The sequence below is a fragment of the Athene cunicularia genome (genome assembly GCF_003259725.1).
Source record: "Athene cunicularia isolate RWA chromosome 1 unlocalized genomic scaffold, athCun1 chr1_part1, whole genome shotgun sequence".
Classification (NCBI taxonomy): Eukaryota; Metazoa; Chordata; class Aves; order Strigiformes; family Strigidae; genus Athene; species Athene cunicularia.
In genome coordinates this window covers 63,730,925-63,758,773 of record NW_020799091.1, presented here as the reverse complement: position 1 = coordinate 63,758,773, position 27,849 = coordinate 63,730,925, and the positions used below count along the sequence as shown (strand labels likewise).

At 36.7% G+C, this 27,849-nt stretch overlaps 1 protein-coding gene across 1 annotated transcript in view; it reads right to left on the bottom strand.

Moving 5' to 3' along the window:
* The window catches only part of CUL4A (cullin 4A), a gene marked incomplete at its 5' end in the record, with an annotated part of 40,321 nt that extends 12,607 nt beyond the window's left edge, over positions 1–27,714 (bottom strand). Inside the window, 12 exons of the mRNA XM_026845821.1 lie at positions 200–310; positions 2,062–2,166; positions 3,550–3,742; positions 6,293–6,411; positions 9,168–9,235; positions 12,333–12,415; positions 14,047–14,136; positions 17,270–17,432; positions 18,833–18,906; positions 20,711–20,780; positions 22,943–23,046; positions 27,526–27,714. Of these exons, the coding sequence (XP_026701622.1) occupies positions 200–310; positions 2,062–2,166; positions 3,550–3,742; positions 6,293–6,411; positions 9,168–9,235; positions 12,333–12,415; positions 14,047–14,136; positions 17,270–17,432; positions 18,833–18,906; positions 20,711–20,780; positions 22,943–23,046; positions 27,526–27,714 (1,369 nt within the window). The remainder of the gene's footprint in view (positions 1–199; positions 311–2,061; positions 2,167–3,549; positions 3,743–6,292; positions 6,412–9,167; positions 9,236–12,332; positions 12,416–14,046; positions 14,137–17,269; positions 17,433–18,832; positions 18,907–20,710; positions 20,781–22,942; positions 23,047–27,525) is intronic.
* Between the last annotated feature and the right edge of the window lie 135 nt (positions 27,715–27,849).

Here is a 27,849-nt window from a genome sequence, read left to right as displayed (position 1 = left end):
TCCTCCATACATACATTAAATGAACCAGTCACATATTTAAGAGGTCAGCTGAGAAGTTCTCGCTGAGCACAGTGAAAGCTGTGATATGCTCAGCTATTACTTAAAATCCAGCTTGTCACTTCTTAAAGCATGAGAAAATAAGTGTTCCAATTTACATGCCAAAAAGTAATAAAACTTTAACACATCTGAAGACGCCTACCATGTTTAAGTTTTGACAACATGGACTTCTCAGCATCTACTGATGCACTTTTTCCAACCAGCAATCTTTTGGCCAAGTCTTTCTTATAAAACGCCTCAAACACATCTTTACCTGTATGGAAATTCAAACAAAAATAAAATACAACTGAAATCATATTCTGTTTGCATCATTGCACTTCAGGTTTGTGACACAGGCCTTCCTCATGACATATTGATTAGCAGAACAATATTCACGACATAACAGTGAAGAAAAACATGTAGACAATAAAAATATAATATGAACAAGCAATTTTCTTAACATATTTTGCAAAATTTTTACTTCTGTCTTCTTTTTTTTCCCCTTTGGAACATGTGCTGTCTTGTATTTCCCATTGGATCAGCTGCAAATCCAATAAATTATTCTGGGATCCAGAAGAACATTCTCCCCCTATGGTCTGATTTATTAAAATTTTTTAAAGTTCCTATGTATTAAAGAAATATCTTTTAAAAGCCTAAAGTGAAGAAAAATTAACAGAAGTCTTCTCACTTGGTTTGCCAAGAGCCTTTTGAAATAAAGAAGTCATACAGGCACCCACAAACTTTCACACCTTAAACCAAAGCTTCTGCAAATCTTTTCTATTGATAGTGCAAAGATATCAGCAAGTTGTTTCACTTTTAACAGGAAGAAATTCACTGTAACTCAAGGCACTGTTTTTGCACTGCCTACAGCAGCCCATATGAATTCCTTTCAAACACCTTCCAATGTAGCAATTCCTCTGACACTCTTCTCCCTTCTCCATCCTGCCCTCTGGTGAAGTGCTCTTTCATGAAGCAACATCAAGATACCATCAAAAAGTCCAGTGCCCAGAAATGAACCACTAATTATCATCTGCTCTTAAAAGGACTCTTATGCACTAGATAGCTCAAAATAATTTTGCACTTTTAGTTTAATACTACAAAAAATATTAAGAGAAAAAGAGTTTCAAAGTTTCAGATTAACAGAAATAAATCTCTTAGGCTGATAAATTGGCAGCAATACTGTTTTCATTCACCATCTCCATCCAATACTGTTTGCATTTGACAAAAATCACGATGGAAATGACATTACTTTATGACTGATTTCTTGTCTGCTTTCCCATTATATTGTACTTGGTTTGGATTTTATGAGGAAAGAACCCCACAGATCTCAGAACGTACTAATACAGAATTGGGTAGTTCCTGCTTATTCCATCCCAGCCCAGGATACACATACCACTTCCCTCAAAATAGTGACCTATTGGACTCAACAACATATGTTTTTTTTCTGATATCCAACCTAGAAAAAAAAAAAAGAAAAATTTTCCCAACATTTTCAAGGGTTTTATTCAGATAGGGACATCCATAAGGGAAATGCATTTCAAAGGCAGTAAAACACAGCAATAACATTTTCTCCCATCATTCTGAGCCCTCATCTGTGTTCATTTGCAGCCATGATGAGAAAAGGCAAGTCATTAGTTGCTGGGTTTTCACATAGTTTGCACCTGTGACATACTGAGGTGGGCAGGGAAGAGAAAATTTGTATGAACCTTTGTTTTCTGTCATTAGAAGAGAGGCTGTGGTTACAGATATGGTTAATTTATGTGAAAAGACTTCCACCAACAGCTCTAACTCTTAGGTCTTCACTCACAGACTGTAAAAGGTCTGTAACTTGCCAATCTCTATAGAGTAAGTTTGTCCTCTCTGGTGTATTTACTGTGCCCTTTCAGGTGTAAGGCAACCTGAATTTAAGACCAAGTTGAGCAGAAACTCATACTAAAAAGATCTCTTACATTCAGAGGAATGCAGTCCTGCTAGTAGCAAAGAAAACAGTTTTAATTGCATCAACGGTGAACTGTTATTTCTTACCATGAATGAATCTAAATATGATCATGATTTTGTCAAGGATTCTTTCAAGCTCTTCGTCTGTTGCTTCTTTATTACCAGCTCTTAACTTGGAATCCACATATTTTGCTACAAATAAATAAAACAGTTTAAGAGCTTTAAAAAAAACCCAAAATCTAAAATAACAAAAACTTAAGTGTCTCCCACTTGCAATATTACTATATGTTAAAACATAGCCTAAGTGTTAAATTTTCTGGTTTTATGTTCAGTGGAATGATAGAGCCCCACTGTGTTACTGCCGTGAAGGAAAAATATCACAAAAAAAGGAACCATCCAAAAAAAACCCCAAATGACTACAATAATTAAAATTAATGCATTAGAAATTCCCACATCTTGTGTTGTAGTTATAGCAAGCACAGTAGTCATTGAAGAACAATGTTTTGGAAGGGTACAATACATATGAATGTATTTTATGAGAAACAGAAACAAACAACACAAAAAGGACTATATTTTTGTAGACTGTTACCATGTCCCTCATGCTCCTTGGTAAGAGCATACCAAAATTTATACAGAAGCAATGCTTTCAAGTTAATAGCTGCAGAATGCCAGAAATAAGGTTAAGCCACGAGTTTAGATAACTATTTATTAAGCCACATTAGCATCCTTATACAATCTTTTGTGTAAGAAGGAAACCTTTCCAGGAGCTGAAGCACCACAATCCAGAAATGACAGCAGCCCATATCATGGCTTTAACCTGTATCTCTAAGTTATGCAATCTGTCCTACACAAAGGTGGTTTTAGAAGGACGCCACAAAATAAGTTGAATAAAGGCAAAAGAATGTACAGAGAAAAAGCAAACAACCAAGGTAAAATGGTGCAGCTCCAGTTTTGCTGCAGGCAAGTAAGTCAGAACAGCTTTTGCCAGATCAGGGATAAACCCAATTTTTAAGATGTCTTTATTATTCTTCCCCTTAATGTACAATAGTCCCTCCTTCAAGGTAATAAAACTTTTTTTTTCCCTCTATTCAAACTCCTTGTATCTGAAGGCCTTAAAACTATTTTCCCAACTTCAGCCTTCAAGGCAGATGAGCTATACTTAGTCCTTTCTGAGATCTGTAACATCCAAAGAACTCCTCTACTACCATGATTAAAAACAGTTCCCTTTTTTTTTTGCCACAGTTACTCTTCCCTCTAACCATTTACTCGACTTGTAGCATCAGCATTACACTCTCTGAGCAGTTGCTAGCACCAGGCACCGTGCAGGAAGCAGAGCGCAGGGACAGCAGAAGTTGGCATGCTCCATCAGGACACCACGCACACACCTAACAGCACACCCAAGCTTTTCGAACCCGCAACACTCCCAGGTGAACTTTTGCCTTGCATCCAAAAAAACAAGTCTCCTGAAGCAGAATGCATACTGCATCACTATTGCACTAGCACACTCAGCAGCATTATCTTATCATGCTTTCTATAGATTTTTTTGAAATATTTTACAGAAAAATATTTGTGTACCTATCAATTCTGCAGGCTTATTTGGTCTCTTGTTGATAAATGTTTCAAAGGACTCCTTCATCAAGTTTATAAATTTTTCATTTTTCTGAAAGCACACTTCTATGATATGGTCCACTTTATCCTTAAAATCTAGTAGCTCTTGCACCATATCCTTGTCTTTTTCAGGATTAACCACTATTGTTGTCCCAAAGTTCTGTAAAACAAACACTTTTGATAATAAAATACTTTAGAGTGCTACCTATCTCCCCCAACAAACACATTTACCCTTATAAAATTTATCATTAGAAATAATTTTTTTTACAGACCTACTTATATGACTTCGAGTTTTCAAAAAATGAGATGCAATGAGATTTAAAATAAAAACCCAGACACACATTAATGAATTTCAAACATTATTGTTTGATTTAAAGATTATATACATTCAAGACAAAAGCTAAAAAAACCCACAGTAGACATGACTGTATGATGTGCAAGTTTACAGTTAGGTACAGAACTACATGATTCACATAAAAGAAACTGTATGGAAACCGCCTCAGTAATGTTAACTGTAATGGAAAACTTTGCACTATTTTTCTTAAATCCAATAGAAAGCTCTATTGATGGAACAGGTGGTGAAAATTCAACCATTGCTCATCACTCCAAGATTTCTCTTTCAGCAAGGGCTTAAAAGCAAAAGAAACCTAGCTGACTTGCAATAAAATAAAATTTTCCCATTCGCAAGAAACAGCTATAGCCTTGACCTTCTTTTCTTATTCCTACATTTATCATCTTAAAGTTAGAGATACAATACCATTTGTCTAGTGAACCAAAATATCCTGTAAGGGAGAATTTTAACCTATCAGACAATTTACAATTACTTAGTAACACCAATGAGCACCCTAGACAGAATGATCAGTTTTCCAAGATGGGAAAGAGGAACATCTGCACAGTAGCAGCCAAACAGTATTCAGTTGGTGTATTTTCATCAACTGAAGTATGTTAGCCACAACAGTCAAAGAGAGATGGGGAAATCCCTCCCAAACCTCAGAATTTCCACTTCAGTATCTAATTATCCACTGTCATCTTTCATTGAGATCTTTCTCAAGTAACATATCACAGTGAAGACAAACACAACTGCCCAAGTTCCTTAGATTCAGTATGTGTATCACAGAATGGTTTGGGTTGGAGGGATTTCTGAAGATCATCTAGTCCATCATATCTTACACTTAGCACAATTTCCCCTTCATCAACACAGCATTTGAATATCTCACAGCCTCTGTCAAGTACGTTCATAAATTGCAGGGCATTTCCCCCATTCTGCAAATGGCAAACCAAGACACAGAAAGCAAAGTGACACCTCTGAAATCATAAAAAGGTGACTACAGTAGAGCACAGACCATCACCCCAGTAATTTGGCACACTCTGTGCTCCTTCTTACACTGTCTCACAAGATGAAAGTTCCTGAAGTTTCAGTTTAATGCATTCTGTCATACAGAATGTTTGAAAGGAGGGCATTTACTCAAAGTATAGAAAATGGTTTCTAGCTTTTTGAGTCTGTAAAAAAATTTCCTAGAAACAAAGCCATACAAGGTCTCATTCTGTGAGACATGATAAGCCAACGTAATAGCCTTGCTGCTGTGAAAGGACAGGTTCTGGTCCTCCTTCCCTTACTTTCCTACCTGTCCTGAACTCCTGCTCGTTTTCTTGGGCCAGCACAAGGACTTTTCTGTGAGCCTCTTTAGCTTACTGAACCTGGCATAAAACTGACCTTGCCCAGGTACTGTGTTAAAACAGAACACAAAAGAGTCTATGGAGAGGAAAGCAGCACAAGGATTAAGTCAGGAATGGGATCTGGGAACAACATTCTTCTCAGCCACAAGTTGTTCAATTGGCCCAGCTGCCTATGGATCCACAGGCTGCATATAGGGACACCCTGCAGAGCAAACTCCACCTCAGTTCTGGGGGACAGAGGGGTCACTATGTCCCACACCCACAGGCCGCACACTGGTGGACCATGCCAAACTCCAAACATACACATGCAGGAAAGGCACCACTGAAATGATGTACACTTAGTCCTGAAGGCTGAGGAACACACAGGCGATTCAGGGGAGAACCACCACATCAGGAATTATCAACTCCAGAGAGAAGTATCTTCTGTGAGGCTTTCCTGCTTTCATCTTGCAAGAGCACTAGAGTGCAAACTTCCTGGGGCAGCATACCATATGCATATTATGCCTAACAAAACAAACCTGAAGCATTTAAATATGATTTTGATGATGGACTATTTTCAAGAGGAGTATTCCCTTGCAAATAGCTTCAACATTCAACAGCATTGCTATAGGTTGGTTACATGTAGCACTGCTAACCTGCTGCAGGATAGCTACATGCTCATGGTTCACTGATTTCCCAGATATACACTGAACTGTTTACATCTGAAGCAAACCACAACACATAGTACAGTCCAGCATACTCCAAACACATGTGCATATGGCTCTATTTAAGGGCAAAGCAAACCAAAATAACTTCTCATATAAGGTTCATCCTGTAAGAAAAGCAATTTCCAAGCAGAAATTTAAAACCCAAAACTTAGGTGTTGCTGTTTCTCATCATGTAAATGTTACTGGGGGGGAAGCATTAACATCCCTCCCCATATTTGCTTAAAACAGAATTTTGATACATACACCTACATATTATTCTTGGTTTTGATGAAGAAATACATGATAACTGCATAAATTTTGACATTAGTAAGAGATCTTTGAAATACCTTGATGTATTCACTCCAGTGTTGCAAAAGGATCTGCTGCCCACCTTTTACCCGGCTGAACAGCTGGTATGTCTGGGTCAAATCTGATATTCTATTTTCATCAAGCAGGTTGTCAAGACCTGAAAAAAATTAATTAGAAAAAAGAGCAAATTTGAATATGGGTGAATAAATACAGTTAGAAATGTATTAGAAAAATCTCTATGAAATACATCAAAAGACAAAACCCTCCAGTGTGCTTAAGAAGTATGAACTGTTTAAGACTAAATTTTGGAAAGCAAGTGATATGTTCATAGCTAACATGTTCCCTTGTTTAAACTGGCTGAAATGATTTATGGTATAATATTTTAAAACTATTTCAACTGAAGTACTTTCCCAACAAGGTGTTGACTCTAAGCTTTTTGCAGAATGTTTATGAACACTGCTTGATTTGAAGGGTACACTTTTATCAAGAACCTCTTCAGAATATCAGAAAACAGTAAGCCAAGTAAACTGTCCCAATTTTAAAGTAAATATAAATACTTTGCAAGATTTCTTCTGTGGAGAGTGGTGAGCCATGTTTTTAGATTAAGTATGAACTACAAATTTTCTGCGCTCAGACTTATGGAATAACACAAGACTAAAAATTCCTTCCAAGTAACTTTTGCCTTTATTGATTCAGCCTACACGAGACTAAGCTTTGGACTAACAAATGGAGAAGTGAAGCTCAAAGCAAAATGTGACACATATAACAACAAGTATGTACACATTTTTACATTTGATATATGAAAGATTTATGGCAGCTTTTTAAATCCAGAAATCTTGATTTTACACAGGTTGACAATTCACATAATCAGTGTAGTTGACACCATACAACTATCCTACTTCACACAATACACTTCATTAATTCCGATTTTTAAATAGTATTAGATTACAAAGGGTTTGCAATTACTGCTGAATTATCCCATTTTCTACTACATTCTTCATCTTAAAAATACTGTATATTATAACTTACATGTTCAGAAAGGCAACCAATATTTAAAAATGATGTCAGGTAAATTTTTGCCTGATGTTTTGAGATTTCCTAGACTTTTGAGATATCAGAATGGACATACTTTAAATGTAAGACAACAGATTACAAAGTCCTTAGTAATGCAATTGATGTTCTTTTGGCATCAAACAGAAAATTAAGAAATGCCCATTCTATCACATTCAAGCATCACCTCCTATTCATTTAAAGAACTGATACACCAGCTGCTTTATTATAACCTAGATGATAAAGTTGAACCTTTCTTCTTCCTCTGGCACATGAGCTGTGTGACTGAAAAAAATATTTTGTCACGTACTTGACAAATAAAAAAAAGACATACAGGAAAGTCCTCTGACACAACGCTTCACACAACTTCCAGAAAGTACTGCCACAGCCTTGGAAAAATTTATTAAACTCACAATGAAAAAACCCACTAATATCTAGTCAATGGCAGTTGTAGTAACACAAGAAAAAAAGTTTCTTAAATATACCCTGCATTTGTAAGCTTTTTTCACCTCTGTATCAAACTGACTATATCACATGCCTTCGCCTAAACAAAACGCAATATTATTCTACCTACACAGAATACGAGGATGTTATAAGCAAATTACAACATACCCTAGATCAAATGAACACAGAAAGTTATGCAAGTCATGTTAGACTTTTTTTTTAAGTACAGACATAAAATTCAAAAGCTGATTGAACAATACTACAGTCCTAAAACACAGTAGCTATAAAAATGTACAGATCTCTCCATATTTACATGGATGGTATATATACATTATCAACCAAGAAAAAGCTCAGGTTAAAACAAGACCACATATTTTTGGATTAAGCCAACTGTTAAGCAAATGTATGGTACTGGAAAAGTACCATAAAAATAATTCTTGAATTAAACAGCAAGCAAAATTTACATATATCGACAAAAATTAATTATTTTTACCTTGTGTTTATGATAAGCTTAAGAATAGCTAAGATGGAGAGACCATGCTTATTTTTATAAATGTATTCAAACCAGTGAAATAACCTATTCCCACAGTAGTTCAGAGAAAACTGTACGTGCACGTCTATCTTTAAGGGGGATGAAGAAACAAGTGAAAGGGGTATGTATAACAAAGTGAAAGTATCTGTTTTGCATCAGTAAAGGAAACAAAGATGTAAGGACAATTTGATGGAAGATGTAAAACCTAAAACATGGCTACTGCAAGAAGAGGAAAGGATCATTTAAAGCATTAAAAGATGAGGGAATACTGACCAAATCCAGAAATTCCATGAAAAAGGAGAGATTAAAAGTTAAGAGGAACAAAGAAATGGAGACTTGAAGACACTAACGTCTGAATAAGGACTTCCTAAGATGATGCAGCTCTTATCTGAAATTGCCAGACAAAAGGTAAAATAGAGACAAATGCATATGGAAGTTCATTGCCCTTGAATATTGTTAGTTTCAATACCTCATGATTCTTACACTATACAACCACAAGAATAAGTGAAGCTATTGGATTTGAGCTGTGTAATTATCACATAAAAGAAGCCACGACAGTAACTTCGTCTCTCATTTAGAAGTTTATCTAATTCTAGGAAATAAGCAGTTTCAAAGGTTTAATTCCGAAGACCACTGCTGCAAGTCAAAGCAGATTTAGAAGGTTTAGCAACCTTTACAAATATGGAATTATATTTTAGATACTTGTTTCCACTTATACATTTACTTGTCACAGTGGGTGTAACAGGCATAGGGTTGGCTTTCTGTATCTGTGGAAGTTTTTCTCATGGCTAATATACTTCCTTATATAAAAGCTGTGGAGTTTATAGTCATTGCAGAGTATGAAGACCTGTTGCTTATCACAGATTATATTAATTTTTTTAAAATACCTTTTTGCAAAATAGCTGATAAGTGTTCTCCTAGTAGCTGTTTCTCCACACAAGCAATCAGCGGTTTCCTAAATAAGGCAAGAAAAGTATATTAGAAATATTAGAGTATAACAGAATTTCCTCCTGTCACAGTGAATTTGTGAATAACTTACATTATAATACAAAACAATTTTCTACTTAAAACAAAGGCTAAAAATTAAGACAAAAATGTCGCATGTGATGTATGCCAAGAAAGAGGACAATAAACCATGTATGTAATAAAAAAGAAATTCAAGTCTGAATACTAAAAAGCAAGTTCCTACACAGTAGAAAAGAGAAGCTCAGATACCAAAAATCAATACAAACACGTTTCTGGAAAAAAGTCAAATCAACATTTGCTTGGAAACAAACAAGCAAATAAACAAAACAAAACAAAAATCTCCAAGGGTTTGAACTCTGAAATAGCACAGTACATGCTGGTGATGTTCAAAACTCAAACATTTCATCTGATTGTTACTCACCTACACAAGCATAAATTGAGCTACAACCACAAGACTCACATTCACAAAACATTTTACATTTGTCCTTGAATTTTCCCTACTTTTTACTATTAATGAAATATTTGTTTGATATATTCAGTTTATTCAGGACTGAAAAATAATGGCAAGTTTTCCTTTATATCTTTTATAACCTAAAAGAAGAAATAAATTCCTGAAGTGCAAAGGGATAATTAACTTCAACATTCAAGCTTCTACTGATGCTTACAATATGACCACAAAAGACAAAACATTTCTTTCTAAGTTTTATAAAACTGGTTCTCAGACCCTTTAGATTTTCTAGAAGAGAGGTGCTCGACTCAGATTGATGGAAGCCTTTTACATAGCAGCATCCACTTTATGTCCCTACCTTTGCTAAAACACTGCCTTTCCCGAAACGCTCTATCATGACTTGTCTGACCTGCCATACAACACAGTTTTAGACCCTTCATCCTAAAAAGAGTAAACTAGAATTTAGAAAGGTTCAGAGAAAAGAACAGGGATGATCAAAGCATGCAGCAGCAGCTACAAGAGAAACAACTGTATGTGTTAGGACTCTTCTTTCTGGGAAAGAGATGACTTAGCAGGGTTACAGTGCATTGACAGGCATGGAAAAGGTGGAAGGGAACTGACTGATCACTCTCAGAACTGGGGTCATGAGTGATGGTACTGGGAGCCAGACTTAAACAAAAGGAGGCAATTTATGACATGGTGGCTAGTGCACTGGTGGAATGCTTTGCCAAAGGCTGGCACAGATGGAAAAGCTTTTGTAAATCCCATTGAGACAGTGCAATTATTTGAAAGAGATCCAAACAGACAAACCACATCAGGTTCAGAAAATACCCTGAGCTGAAAGCAGGCAGATACTAGGAGAGTATCAGAGCATCACATATACTTACTCTGTTCTTTCCCTTCAGTGGTAGGCTTATGAACATGAAATACCAGTTAGACAGACTTGGTCTTAACACATATGGGCATTTTTATGGTCATTTCTATACTCCCTGAAATTTCCAACTACTGCTATCTACAGCTGCTGACTGTCTCCAACAATGGAAGGAGTCAGGGTTGTATAAAACACCATTCTTTGCCCTGGAAGACCTATTCTGCCTACAGAGGAAGTAAGGATGATTCATCTGCTTGAGACTGAGAGGCAGAGCAATATTTCCTAACACACAGACAGGATTAGTATTTATCCTGACTGCTAGCTAAATGAGGTACGTTCCATATGGCCCGAAAGTCATCCACCTTGATCACCTACTGACCAACCAGGAGAGATGCTTATTCTGGTCAGCTGCACAGAAAGGCATGTACTGATGGGCTGAATAAATCCCTCTATGGGCTGCAACAACATGTTCTCCAAGTGTTGCACAAATCTGGTTTGAAGTATTTTGAATGGCATTTTCCATCACGGTTTTGTCCTGGTAGTATCATTTCCACCTCAAGATCAAACCAAATAACTGAATTTAGTATCTTTTCTGCTCTTTTCATGCACACCCAGAGAGACAGTACGAGCTGAGGACAACTCAACGGCAGTAATAGTAAAAACTACTGTTTCTTAATGCAAAGAAAGAAAACTAGTGTGAAACGTTCTAAAAGTAGGTTTCTAAGGACAAGGTTTCTTTAATTAAGGACAAGATTCAAAGCAAGGACTTGATGCATACATCTAGACTAAAAATATGATATCAGCCTATTTAACTTAAACAGTAAAAAAATATATATATATATATATATATATATATATATATATATATATATATGCGCTATAATGTGAATGATTTTCCCATAAAAAGCTAGTCACCCTGCAATCAGCATTTGCAGGAAGAAGATTCAAGTTCAAATATGTACCACGACACACAACACATGTGTGAGTATATATATAAAAAATATGTCTAAAGAAAATAAGTTTAAAATATAATTTTTATCCAGTTTTTCTTTTAACATCCAAGGAAATGTCAATAGGTCATCCAGAAAACTAGAAAATAAAAGTTTATGTTCCTTATTAACTGTTATGTTCTTTATTAAAAAAAACCCCAAAAGTAACAGCTTCCTGCAGAACAAATTATATATGGATTTATGGTGTGTCAGTGACTCTGAAGTACTTCCTGAATGCACACTCTTACCCCAGCAAAACACAAACTATTACTCAACACCCAAGTGAAAAAAGGACAAGCTACCTTGCACAATACATTGGCAGCAGCTGCACCAAAGCTGATCATCTTTTAAGTTCACATACTGGACTTCTCATGAGTGATGTTCATGTCCTCTATCCTATGCCATAATTTAACCTTTTCTTTTTTTGCCTAATGAATCTTTCTTTCACCCGAGGGATTTGTGGTTAATGTTGTTATCAGTACATGAATGGCTAAAATAAGCTTGCTACTTTGACAATGAAAATTTGAGTTCCTATATAATGCTTTGTTAACTTCAGTATATACACCAATAAATCTTTCTGGACAAATTTCTCCCCTCTTATTCTAAGTATATTTTGATTTTAAAGAAATCAGTTTTGATAAAAAAGTCTTAAAAAAACCCCAAGGTGTATCACAAGTGCTGTCAGCAAGACAGTGTATGTAAGAAATAATCTGTATCTCTACAACAGTTTCATGAAGGATGCTTGACTTACTCTAAGAATGACAAAATTTGTACTCACTGTGTGCTGTGGTCTAAATATGTTATTACTCTGTCTCCTTCTTCTTCCAAACGTTTATTAACATGGTGAAGATATTCAGGGACCTAGCAAGACAACAGAATGTCAAGTTCAACTACAAAGGTACGAAAGGCAGATAATCTTGTTCCTTGACAATTATTTTAAACTACAGATTTAAAGAGAATACCAATCGAAAATAACTATTCCACCAGAATGTTGTGACATACTACATAATCTATATTTTTGTTAATCAATGTTAGTTCATATTAAAAATATTATAACTACACCTGACAGAAAGGAAGAGAAAAACAGAAATCTGAGAATTTTTCAGAGGAAGTTAATTTTTTCTCAAAACCGTTCTGAGCTAAGATAACCCTTAAATATCATGGAACAGATTTTGAGTTGGTGTGAACCATACAGTTCTATTATTTCAATGGCCATTTCTCCAGTGGAGTATCTGTCCCTATGGAGAGTTAATACATTTAGCACATATTACAATACATGTATGAAACTCAGGCTTCAAACAATCAAAACAGTTATGCATCGTGTATGCAGACACATACACATACGCAAGATGCATATATGTGTATGTATTATGTGCATATGCATAAGTATGTACATGTATATAAGTTAGGGTCTTACTCCTTTTGTGTTTTTCCATAGCTTCCCACTAGGCATATAAAAGCAGCAAGACTCTGTCTCAAAATCTATGTTGAAGCATTTCACTTCAGGTCCCAATGGAAAGCCAGGGAATTAGGTGAATAGAGCAGGATTAGACACAAGGATTCACCTCAATACAATGCAAACAGGCATTTTCAAAGTGTTTGTAGCGGCTCAGTGTTAAAATAAATTAATAAAGGTAGTCTTCTGTATTCTTGAACTTGAATTAGGACTTGAATCATCTAGGTTGGAAAGGACCCTGGAGATCATCTAGTCCAACCGTTCGCCTAGCACAGTTCCCACCTACAGCATATCCTTAAGCTCTAAATCGACCCCACTCTTGAACACCTCCAGGGATGGGGACTCCACCACCTCCCTGGGCAGCCCATTCCAACACCTCACAACCCGTTCTGTAAAGAAATGCTTCCTAATATCTAGTCTGAACTTTCCCTGGTGCAACTTGAGGCCATTCCCTCTTGTCCTGTCGCTTTCTACTAGGCTAAAGAGGCTCAAACCCAGGAACACCAAGAAACACATTTCTCAGAGATAACCACATTTGCAGGCTGCCCACTGCAGAGCATAATTTTACCTCAAGAGGACAGAAAACAAAAATGTCTTACATCTAATTTAATTAATAAGGAAAAGAAACAAAACCGCAAAATAAATGCAACAAAAAAAGTGGCTTACTTAGGTATTAACCACATAATAAAATTATGCCAGTGAATATTTTACAGCTCTCAGGCAAAAATAATACTGATGGCACACTTTTAAGATTTATGTGGAAATGACTTCTGGTAGCATGACTTTAGCTACACAAAATGTCACTGGGTTTCTCCACTCTTAATTGTACATTTCAAGCACCAAGGCAATCTGGAGTCTGCTCTTCCCTTTGATACAATACTGTGGTCCACATCGAAACACATGAATGTGTACACGTGTACCTGGGTACCAGTGAATGTTACTGAACATTAACACACCATGGCACTACCAGAAGTTCTTATGTAATCTCACAGCAGATAAAACCAGCATTTTGAAATCATCTACAGCATGCACCTACTTCTCTTTCTTGCATTAATCTTTGGCCTTCTGCAGCATATAAGCAATTTGTCTCTTCCAGAAACCTCTGTTCAAATGATTCCTTGTAAACCTGCTCAAAAAAAAAATCAATTTAGTTACTTACATTAAGTTTCCAGTAAGGGTAGAATATTTTGGCTCTCAGGCATGTTACTGATTTTATTATCAACTGAAGTTAAATTGTGTTTGATTTTTATATAAGTATAGAATTAAGAGATATTTTAGTAAAAAACATTTATTTACATTTATCATACTTTGAATCTAGCAACCGACTGCTACTCTAAAATCCCCTGTACAACCCCGTACCAAGGCCGAAGGGATTGGTCATAATTGTTTAGTAGGAACGGTTAGAACCTAGGCAACAAAACACAAGATGATTTGTAAACTGATTTATAATACATACATAGGACTAGAAGAATGCAAGTAGTTGTCAAGGTCCAGGATTAATGGGAACTAAGGGAAATAACCTTAACAGCTTGCAAGTACCTGCCAAGAAAACGATGTCCTTAAGCAAAAGGTAATTCCGGCAGGGGGAGATCGTGACCACCAACTCATGGACCACCTACTCACATTACACCCCAGACCCATTTCTAGACATTTCTAACCTTTACTGCGCAGAATCGGAAACAGGAGGAGAATATGTTCATGATTTCTTAGAAACTGTATGTTTATGTATAAATACTTAATGAATAGGTCTGAGTAAGTTCTATATAAGGTGTGTGGTTCTGGTGCCTGGTACGTATTGTTGGTGAGAGCACTCCCCTACACGTCCTGCCGTAAATATAGAAGTGTCTGCTTATCTGCATCAAATTGGTGTTGATAAGTTACTTTTATCCTGGTTTTTGGTGACAGGCATAGAGGGCAAATAAAATCTCAAGAATGCACAGTTATGAGATGTGTCAGTAACATTACATTTACACATAAGTTCTCTGCCTGTTGGTTTTAGAAAGACTGAGATCAGAGCTGATTTTCCAGTGCAGCAACAGTGTGTTTCAGTCATCAGTACTCAAATCAGCTAAATTGACAGGCTTCTGTTTAAGGCACACAGTCCAACACCAGTACCCAACATCACAGCACAGCAAAGACAATCCACCTGAGCTCAAGAATTCCATTGATATTTCTGTGCCTAAAATAAAATAAAATAAAATTCTTCCAACTAGTGAAACATTGGTACAAAACAAGTAATTCCCATCAGTATAATAATACTATGCTCAGTAATGCACCTTAAGATCTGCCATGTTTATCTCAATGGCCCAGGAAAAACAAATTATACCAAATAAGGTGAACTCTCTTTCTCCAGGGAAAGAAGGGTGCCACCAACTTCACATATATTGAAAAATTTCTGCTTAACAATTAACAGTTTAGTATAGAAAGGAGAGAAGTTAGAAATGACCACTATATAAAATAGTTCAAAGAGGCTGGAAAAAGTAGCTAGGTGATAACATGTAAAAGGACAGTTAGTGAAAAGAAAAAGGAAAGATTCCTTGAATGTGTTGGAAGGACCGAAGAAAATATTTCTTCCAAAACATATGGCAGAGCTGTAAAGTGATTATATTCTGACCATTTTTTCTCCTAAGAATTTTTAAAAGCTTTAATTTTTTTTTCTTTCGGTGCAAACTTAAATATGAAACTCCTGGCTCAACAAGCATTCAAAGCATAACAGTTCACTAATTCAGCATCAACTCATTGTTTCTCTTCAGACTAGCTCCATGTTCAACAATGAAATACTATATTCCATTTCTTACCTTTCTTTCCGTCAAGATAACTGGAAAAAACATTAACAGCATATGGAACTATCTTCTGCATAAAACATGTAAAACTCTACAATAGGAAACAGCCATAGAATAGGATTTCTGCAAGGAGGAATCAACTTTCAGCAGCTGGGCCTCAATTGCATTAATTGCCTAAAAATCAGTAATGAGTAGGAGATGAACAGTTTTCAAATTAATATAAGATTTGCTTAATTAATTACTCTTTCCCCAGAAGTTAACTTCCATTGAAAGAGGAAAAAGTATAGATCCTGCTGTATAATTACAGGATTATGAGCATATCTCTATCTCAGTGAAGTGACAGATGTTATAAAAGAACAGATGAGACTAGATTAGCTTCCCTAGTGAAAAGAGAAAACTACACTTTTGAGTCAATGAAGGAGAATGAAGACTTAAATACAATTCTGTAAGAAGCATCTGATAAAGGGGAATGTTTATCTTTAGTTAGCAGAGTACTTTGCTAAAAAATAGTAAATGTTAAAAACTCAACACCTAGGAAAAGTTGATGCAGTTAAAGAAACCTGGCAAATAACAGTGGGAAGAGAAGTTGGAAAAAGCACCTCCAGGTTACGTGATCTGAAAATTCTTTGACAGAAGTTTGCCTTCTCTCTTGAATGGAATAATTAGCTATTAATCTTTCTGGTACACTAGAGAAAGTTGGAGGGTTAACATGAAAGGCAGAAAAGCAGGTAAGCTGCCTGACCAGAAAGGACTATTTTATGCAGTTCTCCTCTTTGAACTCCTTCTTAAAACTTCAGCCAGTTTCATAACACTATACACCACTTGGGAACAGAGCAACCTCAACAGTTTTTAAGAATGAAAGACAGCTCATAAGTTATATTGCACATCACACACATCACAGCTAGATGACAACCTATGCCAAAGTCAGAAGCACAACATTTTTTAGTCTATTGGGTTATCTATGCTAATAGAAAAGTTTCAGTAAATTACAGATTGACCTTATCTATTCAAAAACCTTGACCTTAACTTTGCAACACACTCTATCCTTGGCATCTCTGCTAAAAAGTTGCCAATTCAGTGACGTTTTTGTGACAGACCGAGACTCCAAAAAGTGACGCTTTTTTGGAGTGACAGAGATGGTGGGTTTTTGTTCCAACATTTAATCAGCACTGGGATTAGAAAATGAGTGATTAAAACAGACAAAATATTGCACATACTAAAAGACTTTCAAATCTATTATTTAAGAGTCTGCAGGCCATTACCTCTGCTAAGGAAAACAGGCAGAGGTCTCACTTAAAAACAGAGAATAAAAAAATTGCACACTGGGTAAAGATGAGGCAATCTTACCAATCTAATAGCTAGATTTTGAAGCACGTTTACTGTAAGAATAAAACTGTTTCTGTACAACACATGAATTATAGAAGTCCAAACTTTGTTTCTAAACATAGCCTTTATTATAAAGTTTGCTGTACTTGCCTGCAGATCAGACAGCATGCTCAACAAACTCCGCAGCAAACTTCTGTCCACAGCTTCACCATTTCGTTCTCGTTCAATCAGTAGGAGGATTCCATCAATAGTCTTGCTCTGAACTTGCTTGTCACTAATGACGTGATTTCTAAATAACTCTAGCCCCATATCCCTGTGTGAATAATGAAAATGAATAAAGCACACTGCTGAGTCTTTTTTAAAAATAAATACACATTAAATATACTGTATACATCTTATAAAGAGAATATATTAATGGCGTGTATATTCTTTTTGACACTGTCCACTAAGAAAACTGTAACAAGAATTATCATAAAAGTACCAGCCCACATACTACCAGATGTATATGCCTCAGTGAGAACTGTGACCAGCCTGCCCATATTTCACATAACAGACTATAACATTCTGCTTATTAAAAAAAAAGTTATAAAAATTATAAAAATAAAAAAATCTGAACACATACCTTAACATAAAATTCCCTAGATTGGTCAATCTATGTGTAATTCATAAGTTTTGTTCAAAAGCACAAATTGTCTGTATGATTAGGACCTTATGATCTATCAGATTGTTTCAGTCTGAGAAGATGAAGAATGGTGCTTCTATGCCACAAAGCAGCCAATTACTAAACATTCATTGCCTTGGCCAAGGAAAAGAGGAACCTTAGATAAAACTTGTTAACTCCAACTTCTTCACATGCATCAGAATTTCAACAAAGGGAATTTTTTCAGTCAGAGGAAAAAAAGACACAAAGTATAAACAGACTACTTTGACAAAGTTGGAGGAAAACTACTGCAGACGTCAGAAAGACAGACATCCATAGAATGAGCAAGGGGTGGGAGAAGGATGCCATGTTACTCAGCCTGAGGAACTCTGGAGAGCACAGAATTCAGGCAGGCAGGGAAAAGGCACGCTCTTACTTCAGTACTTCATCTACATTTTTGTTTTGCTTTAGACGGAATAACAATACCAGAAGCTTTCAGCAAAGTCTGGGTTTGTTTGCTTGGGCAATGATATAAAATGCCCCTCAAGAGGGATGCTTAAAAACAGAATGCCCAAATATGTGATCATGGTGTGCTGAAAGTACAGTAGCATCATCTCAACACTGACAGGTCTTGACTCTCAAGAGGCCAGTGCTACAAAGATGACCTGCACCTTGTCAGTGTATATCTGACTTATTTAAAAAAACTGAGCAAGTTGAATGTTGAATTTTATCAAAATCAGAAACACCTAAAGTAATGCTGGGCCAGTGCTAAGGCACAGAGGCGGCAGCCCAAGGACGTTCCCCACAACTACAGCTATATATATGCCTTGACTTTTAAGCATATGTTCACAGAACTTTTTCTTCTTTTACCCTCACTTGACAATGAATGTTCCTGGGGAAGGAGGAAATGACACACGTATATGCTGACACATGTATTTCCATAAATTAACACAAAATTTGAGAGACCTATTACACAGATAAAATATAATGTGAAAAATTCATTTTCAACATTTGCAAATATAACAGCATGTTCAAACTCTGCAGATTCAAGGAATACTTACATAGATACCTACCATATAGAAGGAAGCATTGAATTCTGAAGTACATATGTACGATCCAAAAATAAGAAAATGCTTCTGATCATGATCTGAAAATATATAAAGAAAATGCTTTCCTCTTTACCATCATGTGGCATTTTAAATTATAAAGCAACTTCTGAAAAACTACATCATATAGACACGCACCTTAACTACTGACGCATGTGTTTTCAACTTTTATGGTGACTTGTACAGCCACTGGTATGTAATTTATTGATATTAATACAATTACTAAGTGGTATTGCTAAGTACATCCAAGAGGGTTTTCAAATTCATAACCATTAACTAAATAGTTTTACTAGCCTGTTAATGAGTTTTATTGCTAGAGATACATAAGCTATTCAAGCAGTACCACCAAGACATTCAATAAACCCCCTGAAATAGCATGCTGCCACAGTTTTTGCTTTTAGAGGAGAAGCAGCTTTAAGCAAAGACAGCAATAAACTGTGCAACAAATCTTTTCACAATAAAAGTTAGCTGTCAAAATTTATGAGAAATAGTTACACATTAATTCTAACACGAGAAAGAAGATATAATAATATATTATCTTTTTTTAAAATTAAAGAAGTGGGAGAAGGAGGTGATTTTTTAGCTTATTACTGTTTCACATTCAAAACCCATTTTTAATTTTGCTCATAAAAAGGCTGCCCAGCTTTCGGTTTAGCATTAGCATAACTCAGGACGTCAGTCCTGATGTCAGTCACACTAATTAACTCACTCCCAGGCCAGCTACAGAGATTTCTATCCCCAGCTGTCCACCTACTCCTCCCCTAAAAGATTTCATTGCTTCTGAAGCAATTCTCAAGCTGACATAGTTTCCCGCCAAGCATATTAAAGTAAACATCAGCGAGGCTGACTTTTTTTCTTAAATAGCACAAGTGCTAACTCAGCACATAGGCAAGAAAGCCACTTACTACAGGTTGTTGCTTTGAGAAGGAAAAAAAAAAGAACACTCAAAAGTAATTAAAGTGAACAGAGGTCATATTAAAAGCCTTTAAAAAAAAACAAAAACAAAAAACAAAAAACCCCACAGATCCAGTTTAATTACATTTTCAAGGCAATAAACTTCAACTCTATTTTCTCAGACTGTTGAATTTGTTTTAAATAGTTTCCATGCTTTCCATTTTTATTTCACTTAAAAAACACATACCTCTGCTCATCTCTCATAGGGGAGGGGAGCAGGGTGGATTCAAGGAATGAAAATAGAAACATTTGGGACATCTGTAGCCAAAGCTAAGTGACAGTGCAATGAAAACTCAATGTAAAATGCTGGTTTAGAATTGTAATGATGCATTCTTAAAGGGACAATTCACACGGAGTATCTTTGAGAGAGAATTTTTTTCTATAACAATTTATTGTGGAGGTAGAAGACAAGAAGGGCAGAAAGAAAAAGAGTTTCAGTTCTTCAATCTTCTTGTTTCTTAGCCCTATACTCAGGACAATCATCTCTGCTTTGCCAAAAAAAAAAAAAAAAAAAAAGGCACAAATTAACCTAATGCTTGGAGCTATCTAAAAGTCAAGATTGTGCATTCTCCAATTACTTAAAATTACAAACAGCAAACAATTTCAGCATAACCTGGTTAGTTTTTCTTTATACCACAGAAAACAGGAGTCAATATATTTCTGAGTAATATTCCAACTTCATATGAAACCTATAAAAGTCAGAGTTAACACAACAGAACTTAAGTTTTCAACAACAAAACCGCCCCCAGCTAGCAAAGGGGAAAGTGAAAAGCAATGCTGAAACTTGTAGGAGAAGGTGCAACACAGTCCCATGTTAAAACCATAACAACCTCCCTTTTTGTCAGACTTCACACTCCAAGGATATGTATTCTGAGCAAACATTCAACTTACCATTTGTCTGCAATGATCTTGCCAGCATTTATTTATCTTCTTTAAAAATAAAAGACTATCCAGAGAATCTGTACAGCACCTATTAAGGAAAACTAGTTTGCTGATATCTTTTCAGGCCAGATTCTGGAGATGATCTTGCCAGCTATTAAGCAAAGCTGCTCCATGGATATTCTGATGTTACTGTGACTGCCCAGGGATAAACTGTTAATTGCAGAGCTTCTGCCTAGCAAAGGGGCTGGCAGTTCTCCAGAAGGCCTCCCTATGTTTTCAAGGAATAACGCTCACTGCTCTTCAGTAATACCATCTAGTGGCTGCAATGTATAACTTGGATATAGATTTAAACAAGAAATCCCACCAGTGTCAAAAACAACCTTGTTACCAATTGAGGTGAAAGGTATAGAAAGGTTTATTTTGTTTGTTTAATGAGTTCACACTGCGCACAACAGGAGTGACCCTAATCTCTTAAAAGCAGTTACAGTTCTAAATAATCCTCAACAAATCCAAATACCACTCTTTTCATATGCATCTCCAGGTCTCCATAAGTAAACTATAGTTTTCTTCATTACACAACAGATCCAATTGTTATTTACAAACAACAGAATTCTCGTGTGTCATATGAGTAAATCCAAATGGGGTTTTACCTTCCTCTCCTGCACAGTATCATCTCCAATTCCCTCTGGCCAAATCTGATTAATTTGATCTCATGTCCTTGGGATATACAGTCATATACCTGTAAAATTCAAAATTTTCGACTCTCAAAACCACCAGCTCTGTCAGAGGGCAGGGAGAAAGCAGTTTTAAAACACCTCTTCAGAAGATTGTCTGAAGTTTGAAAAGGCAGAGATACAAAAAATGGTTGACTGTACACTGCTTTAAAGCAGACTGAAAGATTTGGTTTTCAGAGATCGGTTATGTTTAAGAGGCTACTGACTGATGTACTTTTTAGTTTAAATGCATCAAACTAAATGTAATGAAAAAAATCAGCTGCCATATAAAAGGTGAATTCACAGTGCTGATTATGTACCTACGCTTCCTATATACTATGTAGAAGCCAGACTCCTTAACCAGGACTCAAAAATACTTCCCAAAACACACAACTCAAAACCATGTTGGGACTTAGCTAGATAATGGGGGGGAAATAAAAAAAATTATCTTCTTCATGAGTGTAGGTGCCTACCAGGGGAATGCAGTGAACTGAGAAACTGAGAGTCACAGTGTGAAGCACATTTAAAGCATTCACCAGGAAAGAAGGCTCTTTCTGAGCAACCATCCCTTCCTTCTGTCTATTGTAACCTATCATTTTCTACTAATAAAAACATACAGAGACCTGGGAGACACTGCTAACACCCGAAGTACAACAGTATCTGTTCAGTATGGCACTCTCCAGCATCTGCTTGCTAAGGCACTATCCAGGAATGTGGGGACAGCCAGGTGGACATAGACTCTATCTATCCTACTGCCAGAGCAAGCACAACCCCAAAGCTATTACACAGAAGACAACTATCACATAAAACATGGTCTCAGCGTGCAAAGCACTACAGAATTCAGAAAATAGGGCTGGCTACACCCAGGTGTCCAGAGAAGATCTACAGGCACTTCTGTGACCAGTTCGGCCAGAAGAAAAGTCCAGCAATGTAACTTCAGAAAACTGTGGGGTAATTTACCATAAACCTTCAGGCTTCTGTGTGTCTGAAGACAGACCGGTAATCTCCTAAACTTAGAGCTCTGCCAAGAACCTCCCAAGGTACATGTAAGATATCTAAAGGGTTTGTAGAATTCCTCCATGACACATCACTGCTGACCTATTATTGGTCAAGCAGGTGTACTTCAGGTTTGAGAATTCTTTTACAGAAGACACTGTTGTTGAAAATTACTGCAATGTTTTTTTTTAAACTATTGCTACTGTAAGCATCTCCACCAGTCACCTGTCATACAAATCCATACCTGCTCTTAAATCTCATAGTGCGATTGACATTTCCTAGATTAGACGTAAAATTTGCATTCCTATTAAAATTATAAGCAATTTGTTATTAGCATGCTATATATTGGTGCACAAAAATTATTCACCCAGATAACTAAAGTTGCTTACACCTGATTTAAAAATATGTAAGTGGTCAAAGAACCTCTTTAACACATTGGCAAATACTGGTGCAATTTTTACAAAGTTTTGGTTTTAAAAATAATGGTCTAAACTAACCATTCTAACCATTTCTGTGCACGGGAAAAGGATATTCTCTGAATTGAAGGATTTGTGCTTTCACATGATCCTCACAGACTTGTCGCAGCTGCTTGTACAGTGTAGCAGAGACTTTGTAAGAACAGAGATTTTCAACAGCCTAAAAACCAAAAGAAGATTATGAATGAGACCCCCCCAAAAAAAGAGAGAGAACTCAGATTTTTGTGCCTGTGTAATCAAAGCCAAAAACAAAGAGAAAAAAATATCAGCATTATCTGTTCAAGCCATGCACAAAACCAAAACATCAAAATAAAATTACCCAAACTACGTAGAGAAATTAAGACTTCATGATTCCTTTCTGATTTTGATCTCTCTCATGCTGCCAGATTTTGTGTACAAACAAGGTCCACCATCACCATCTGGATTATATTTCAGATGTGCTGTCAAACATGACTAGGATTTCCACCCCTCCCCCTGAATACTGTTTGGCAGTAGAACTCTTCCTGTAGGTCCATTTTGTCCAGCCTCCAGCGCACTCACACATGCACTTTTTTGGGGGGGAACACAATCATACCAAATATTTTCACTTCTTAATAATTTTAAGGTAGACATTTCAATCACTCTCTATAAATGGTAGGTAAATGAATACAGCTGCTTTCCTGTCATTTTAACTTAATTCTTTCCAAATATTTCCACTGATTCACACACTTGTGCTAAGGTGTGTAAACAAGGGGGAAAAAAAAAAAAAAAATTTAAAAAACCCAAAACCACCCCCCCACACACATTAACCATTAAATAAAGACTTGAATTGATTTATTGGGACCTCATGTGACTTAGTTGAGTATTTATCATAGTTGACTAAGATGACCGATTCTGCCCCAAAACAAACATTCTTGTGGTTACCACATTAATATAAATCGAGTTATGATGCAGCTGACCTAGACTACACCGAGGCAGATCTGGCCATCTCTAGAATACTGCTGTTCAGCTATTTAGTAATTATGTTGTCTTACATTAACTTTTTTCCCCTCACAAGAAACTCAATGAAAATGATGAAGAGAAAAACATAGACATGCTTTATACCACTGCCTATATTTAGACTTTGGTCCAGGCACACTTTAACTTGTATGCTGTATTTCAATAATTTCATTAATAGACCATAGCATCTGAAATGAATCACAATGAAGACAGCCAAATGTTCTATAAGAACTGTAAAGTTTACAGCAAGTATTTTTGGCTGTTCAGTGCTTCACACAATTATTTGAAGGAGTTGAACATGATTTTTAGAACTAAAAATCCAGCTGTCCTTTCCTTTAACTTCACCTCAACTGCATTTATACTATGAGGTGATACTACACAGAACAGGCCTAAGATTTAAAGCACAATTTCATCTGGGCAACTAAAACTGACCCAAGAATGTTTTCCTTTGCTCCAGAGGATTTATAGTGCTACATTCTGTTGACAAATTTTTTGATAGCATCAGTGAACTTGGACAAAGCTTCAATATTTTCAGAGTGCTTGCCCTTTACTCAGTTTTCCCCAAATTTTAGCTTATTTTGCTGCGCCTTATTTCTTTAATATGAAATGTTATGGTGCCTAATGCCAGCATGTAACTCTTTGTCAAAGCATTAGTAAATGTTCTTCACTCTGTTTCAGTTTAAAATCACCCAAACATATTGGCTAGCAAGTGCACAGGCCAAGACAGAGGTGAGGGGGGAAAGCAGGGCTATTGCTTTGGGCAAGAGTGTCAGCTTCAAGTGTGTTTCAAACCACAGCTGTATCACCTCAGTGCCACCTCTACTAGCCATTTCTGCTTTTTTTTTGATGGGGGGACGTGAAACCCAGCAATTTTCTTCTCCTTCACCTTTTGTTTCATTCAGAGTTTTTGCTGTCCCTCTTTCTGACAAAATTTGACTTCTAGTCATCTTGCAACAATTAGTTTGGAAAAAAGCAACAGTAATTATCACATCTGCAAGGATAGGAGAAAGACAACACTTTCAGACTCCTCACCTACACAAACCCAGTAATTCAAATCAACTTTTTAATAGCTTGTTCTGAGCAGAGTCTTCTGTTTTAACATTTATTATGCAAATAATTGCTACTTCTTGTATTATTTCCTCTACAGGTCCAAACATCCTAAAGAGTTTGTCTTCCAAAACATAAAGTGAATCTGGTTCCCAAAGATCTCCCCATGGGGTAATTCTAACCTACCTGATGTCATTTTATTTAAGTGCACATTAACAATGTCTTCCCTCAATTTTGATATAACCTTAAAGAAAGCAAATAAACAAATTAAACTATCACACAGTGCCTATATTATGTTTTTCATCTGTTAAGTGAAATGACATCTGCAACGAACAGTATTTACACATAATCATTTTGCAGATTGTTAACGTTTCCTAAGACAGAGTCCTTCCTATCCATCCATCCAAATGAAAGTCTGATCAGGACTCTCATCAATTTTTTTCCTTCACTACTACACCGTCCTACTCTTATGTCCTCCAGAAGGGCAGTGCTGCCCCATTTCAGGTTATTTAGGACCTTGCTGCAAAGGGAATTTTCTTTTTCCATTATTTTTATCACTCACTCTTCACTCGTCAATTCTTTGCACTGCCCCACTTTCTCTATCCCATCATGTATAAGCTACTTCTATCAAAATCTGTGCAATCTACCACCAATTCCAGACATCATTTCTATTTTAGTCGCAAAAAATTGGCTGCCACCCTCCCACTGCTCACTGACTACATCTCTGCCAAGCACCTTCATGTCTAATCCCATGCTGCCTCTAATGCCTGGAAAGGAGTATCCTTCAAGCTTCCTACAAAGCCTTGACACTGTTCTTCAGTTTTTCCTCAGCCACTGTGCCAAATTAAATAAATAAATCAGAAAGTTCAAAGGCAGGCTGGTACACCAGCCTGCTCACTGCACTGAACTCTAGTAGGCCTCCTCTCACTTCCTCCTATAACGTCAGATAAAGACACAAAAAAAGAAAGCCCTAAGCTTAAGAACTGATGCACACAGAGAAATTTTCCCGTGGATGACTCGGTGCTCACCAAGAGGCAGTTAAAACGATCTGTAAGTACAGATCAGGTTTCCAACAGATGCTGAACTTCATCTTTTATTCCTTTGGCAGGAGAGTATGTACCTATCTATGCACAGGCATGCTGACCACCACCACCCAACTGGGCAGAAGTCTTGCTGATTTGCACCGCTGCCTTACAGATTACTGGACCAGCCTTGTGCAGTTTTTACAAATAAGCAGGCAAACAGAAAAAGCAAGTAGTACAGTTCTGCCTTCATATTTTATCTGAAATCTCTCTCCTCTTCTGCCAAAAAAGTCTGTACTCTGGCAATTGCATAGCCATATTACTATAATCTCATTTCTCAGCCTCTGAAAACAAGTTAGGTAACACTCAAAGCATCCGTGGGTTTTTTTTAGCTAGTCATGAAAAAGCAGGATATTTCAAATGCAGCATTTAAAACCATAAAATATGTAATTCAAACTGCAAACCTGCAAGTATAAATAGATGAGTATATCACAGTCACCTATTTAAAGGGAATAAATTATATTAAGTCAATATGCATTTACATAATCATCCATATATTATACACCCTAACTAATCACAGAGACAAGCAAGCATAGTCAGCTCTCAAATTCACACTCATTTTCTTGAGCATGGACCCAGTGTGAACAGCTGGCCACCTCCTCCCTCAGTCTGCACTTTGCAGACAACATCAAACCTACCTCATTTGAACATTTAGAAAATTTCAGGTGAGCATAATAATGTCTGAAGTCCTGATCTGGCAATGAGATCCACACTTGCAGATCAAACACCTGCACCCACAGAAAATTCATAACTAACTTAAGCTATGTAGCACAGCTTAGCGCACCAATAATTTTTTTATAACATGATCACTCTAAAAAATTACTTCAGAGAAATATCTCAAAGCATACATTTAAAATATTATAAAACTAAACTATATATAAATGGAGAAATTAGAAAGAAATGGCTTATGAGTATTTATTTCTCTATTTTACCCTCCCTAGACCCTACTCCAGTAGTCCACATGTTCCAGAAATACTTTTCTCACTATTTTAATCAAAAAATTAAGATCCTGATTGTTATGAAAATGTGACAGTAATCTGCAACACAAGTAAACTGACAGTTTGTTGGCTGCTCAGTCAAGGTTATTTTTTAATTCCCCAAGGGGTATTGATGCTAGTCTAATTGTTATTGTCTACAATAACAGCAGATATTTCAACATTAGTATTCACAAGAGACCAAAGCATGTACAGAAGAGGAATCATGATAAAATACATATCTGAATAATCCAGCAAGAGTAAGATCCTGGTTTTGGCATCTTGGGTAGGCACTGTAGTGGAGAGATCTAGGCTTAAATCTCAACCCTGCCCAGGCACAGCTTTCTCTGACTCTCATAAACTGCTTTTTCATGGGCCCAGATCCTGGTAACTCTCCAGGGAACTGCTATATAAAACTGCAAACTGACTAGAAACAGAGTATGGAATGAACAGTTCAGAAAATATAATCAGCTTTTAACAAATCAAAATGCATTACATTAAGTATGTAGCTCTGTGAAAGTCCTTTTGTTAAACTGAAAAAAACTCTACACGCCTTACCTGGTAGAGCTCTTCAAGGTTGTATTTAATAGAAATGCTGCTCTGTATCGCTCCCACCGCTTCGTGAAGTTTCTGCCATGTGTCCTGAGTGTAATTATCTGGTAATTTGGGTCTTTCTGCGAAGGAAGATACAGGTAGTTGAAAACCAGCTGCCGGACGGGAGCCCGTACCAGTCCTCCTCACCCTGCTTCATTCAGTTCTGCCAAGCCACGTCGTGTTTGATCGTGGAAGTTCGGCACAAGGAGCGGGTTACAAACTCCACCCAAGGCGACGAAACCTTCGCACGGTACGTTTGGCCCCGCACACGCCGGGGCCTCGGCTCGG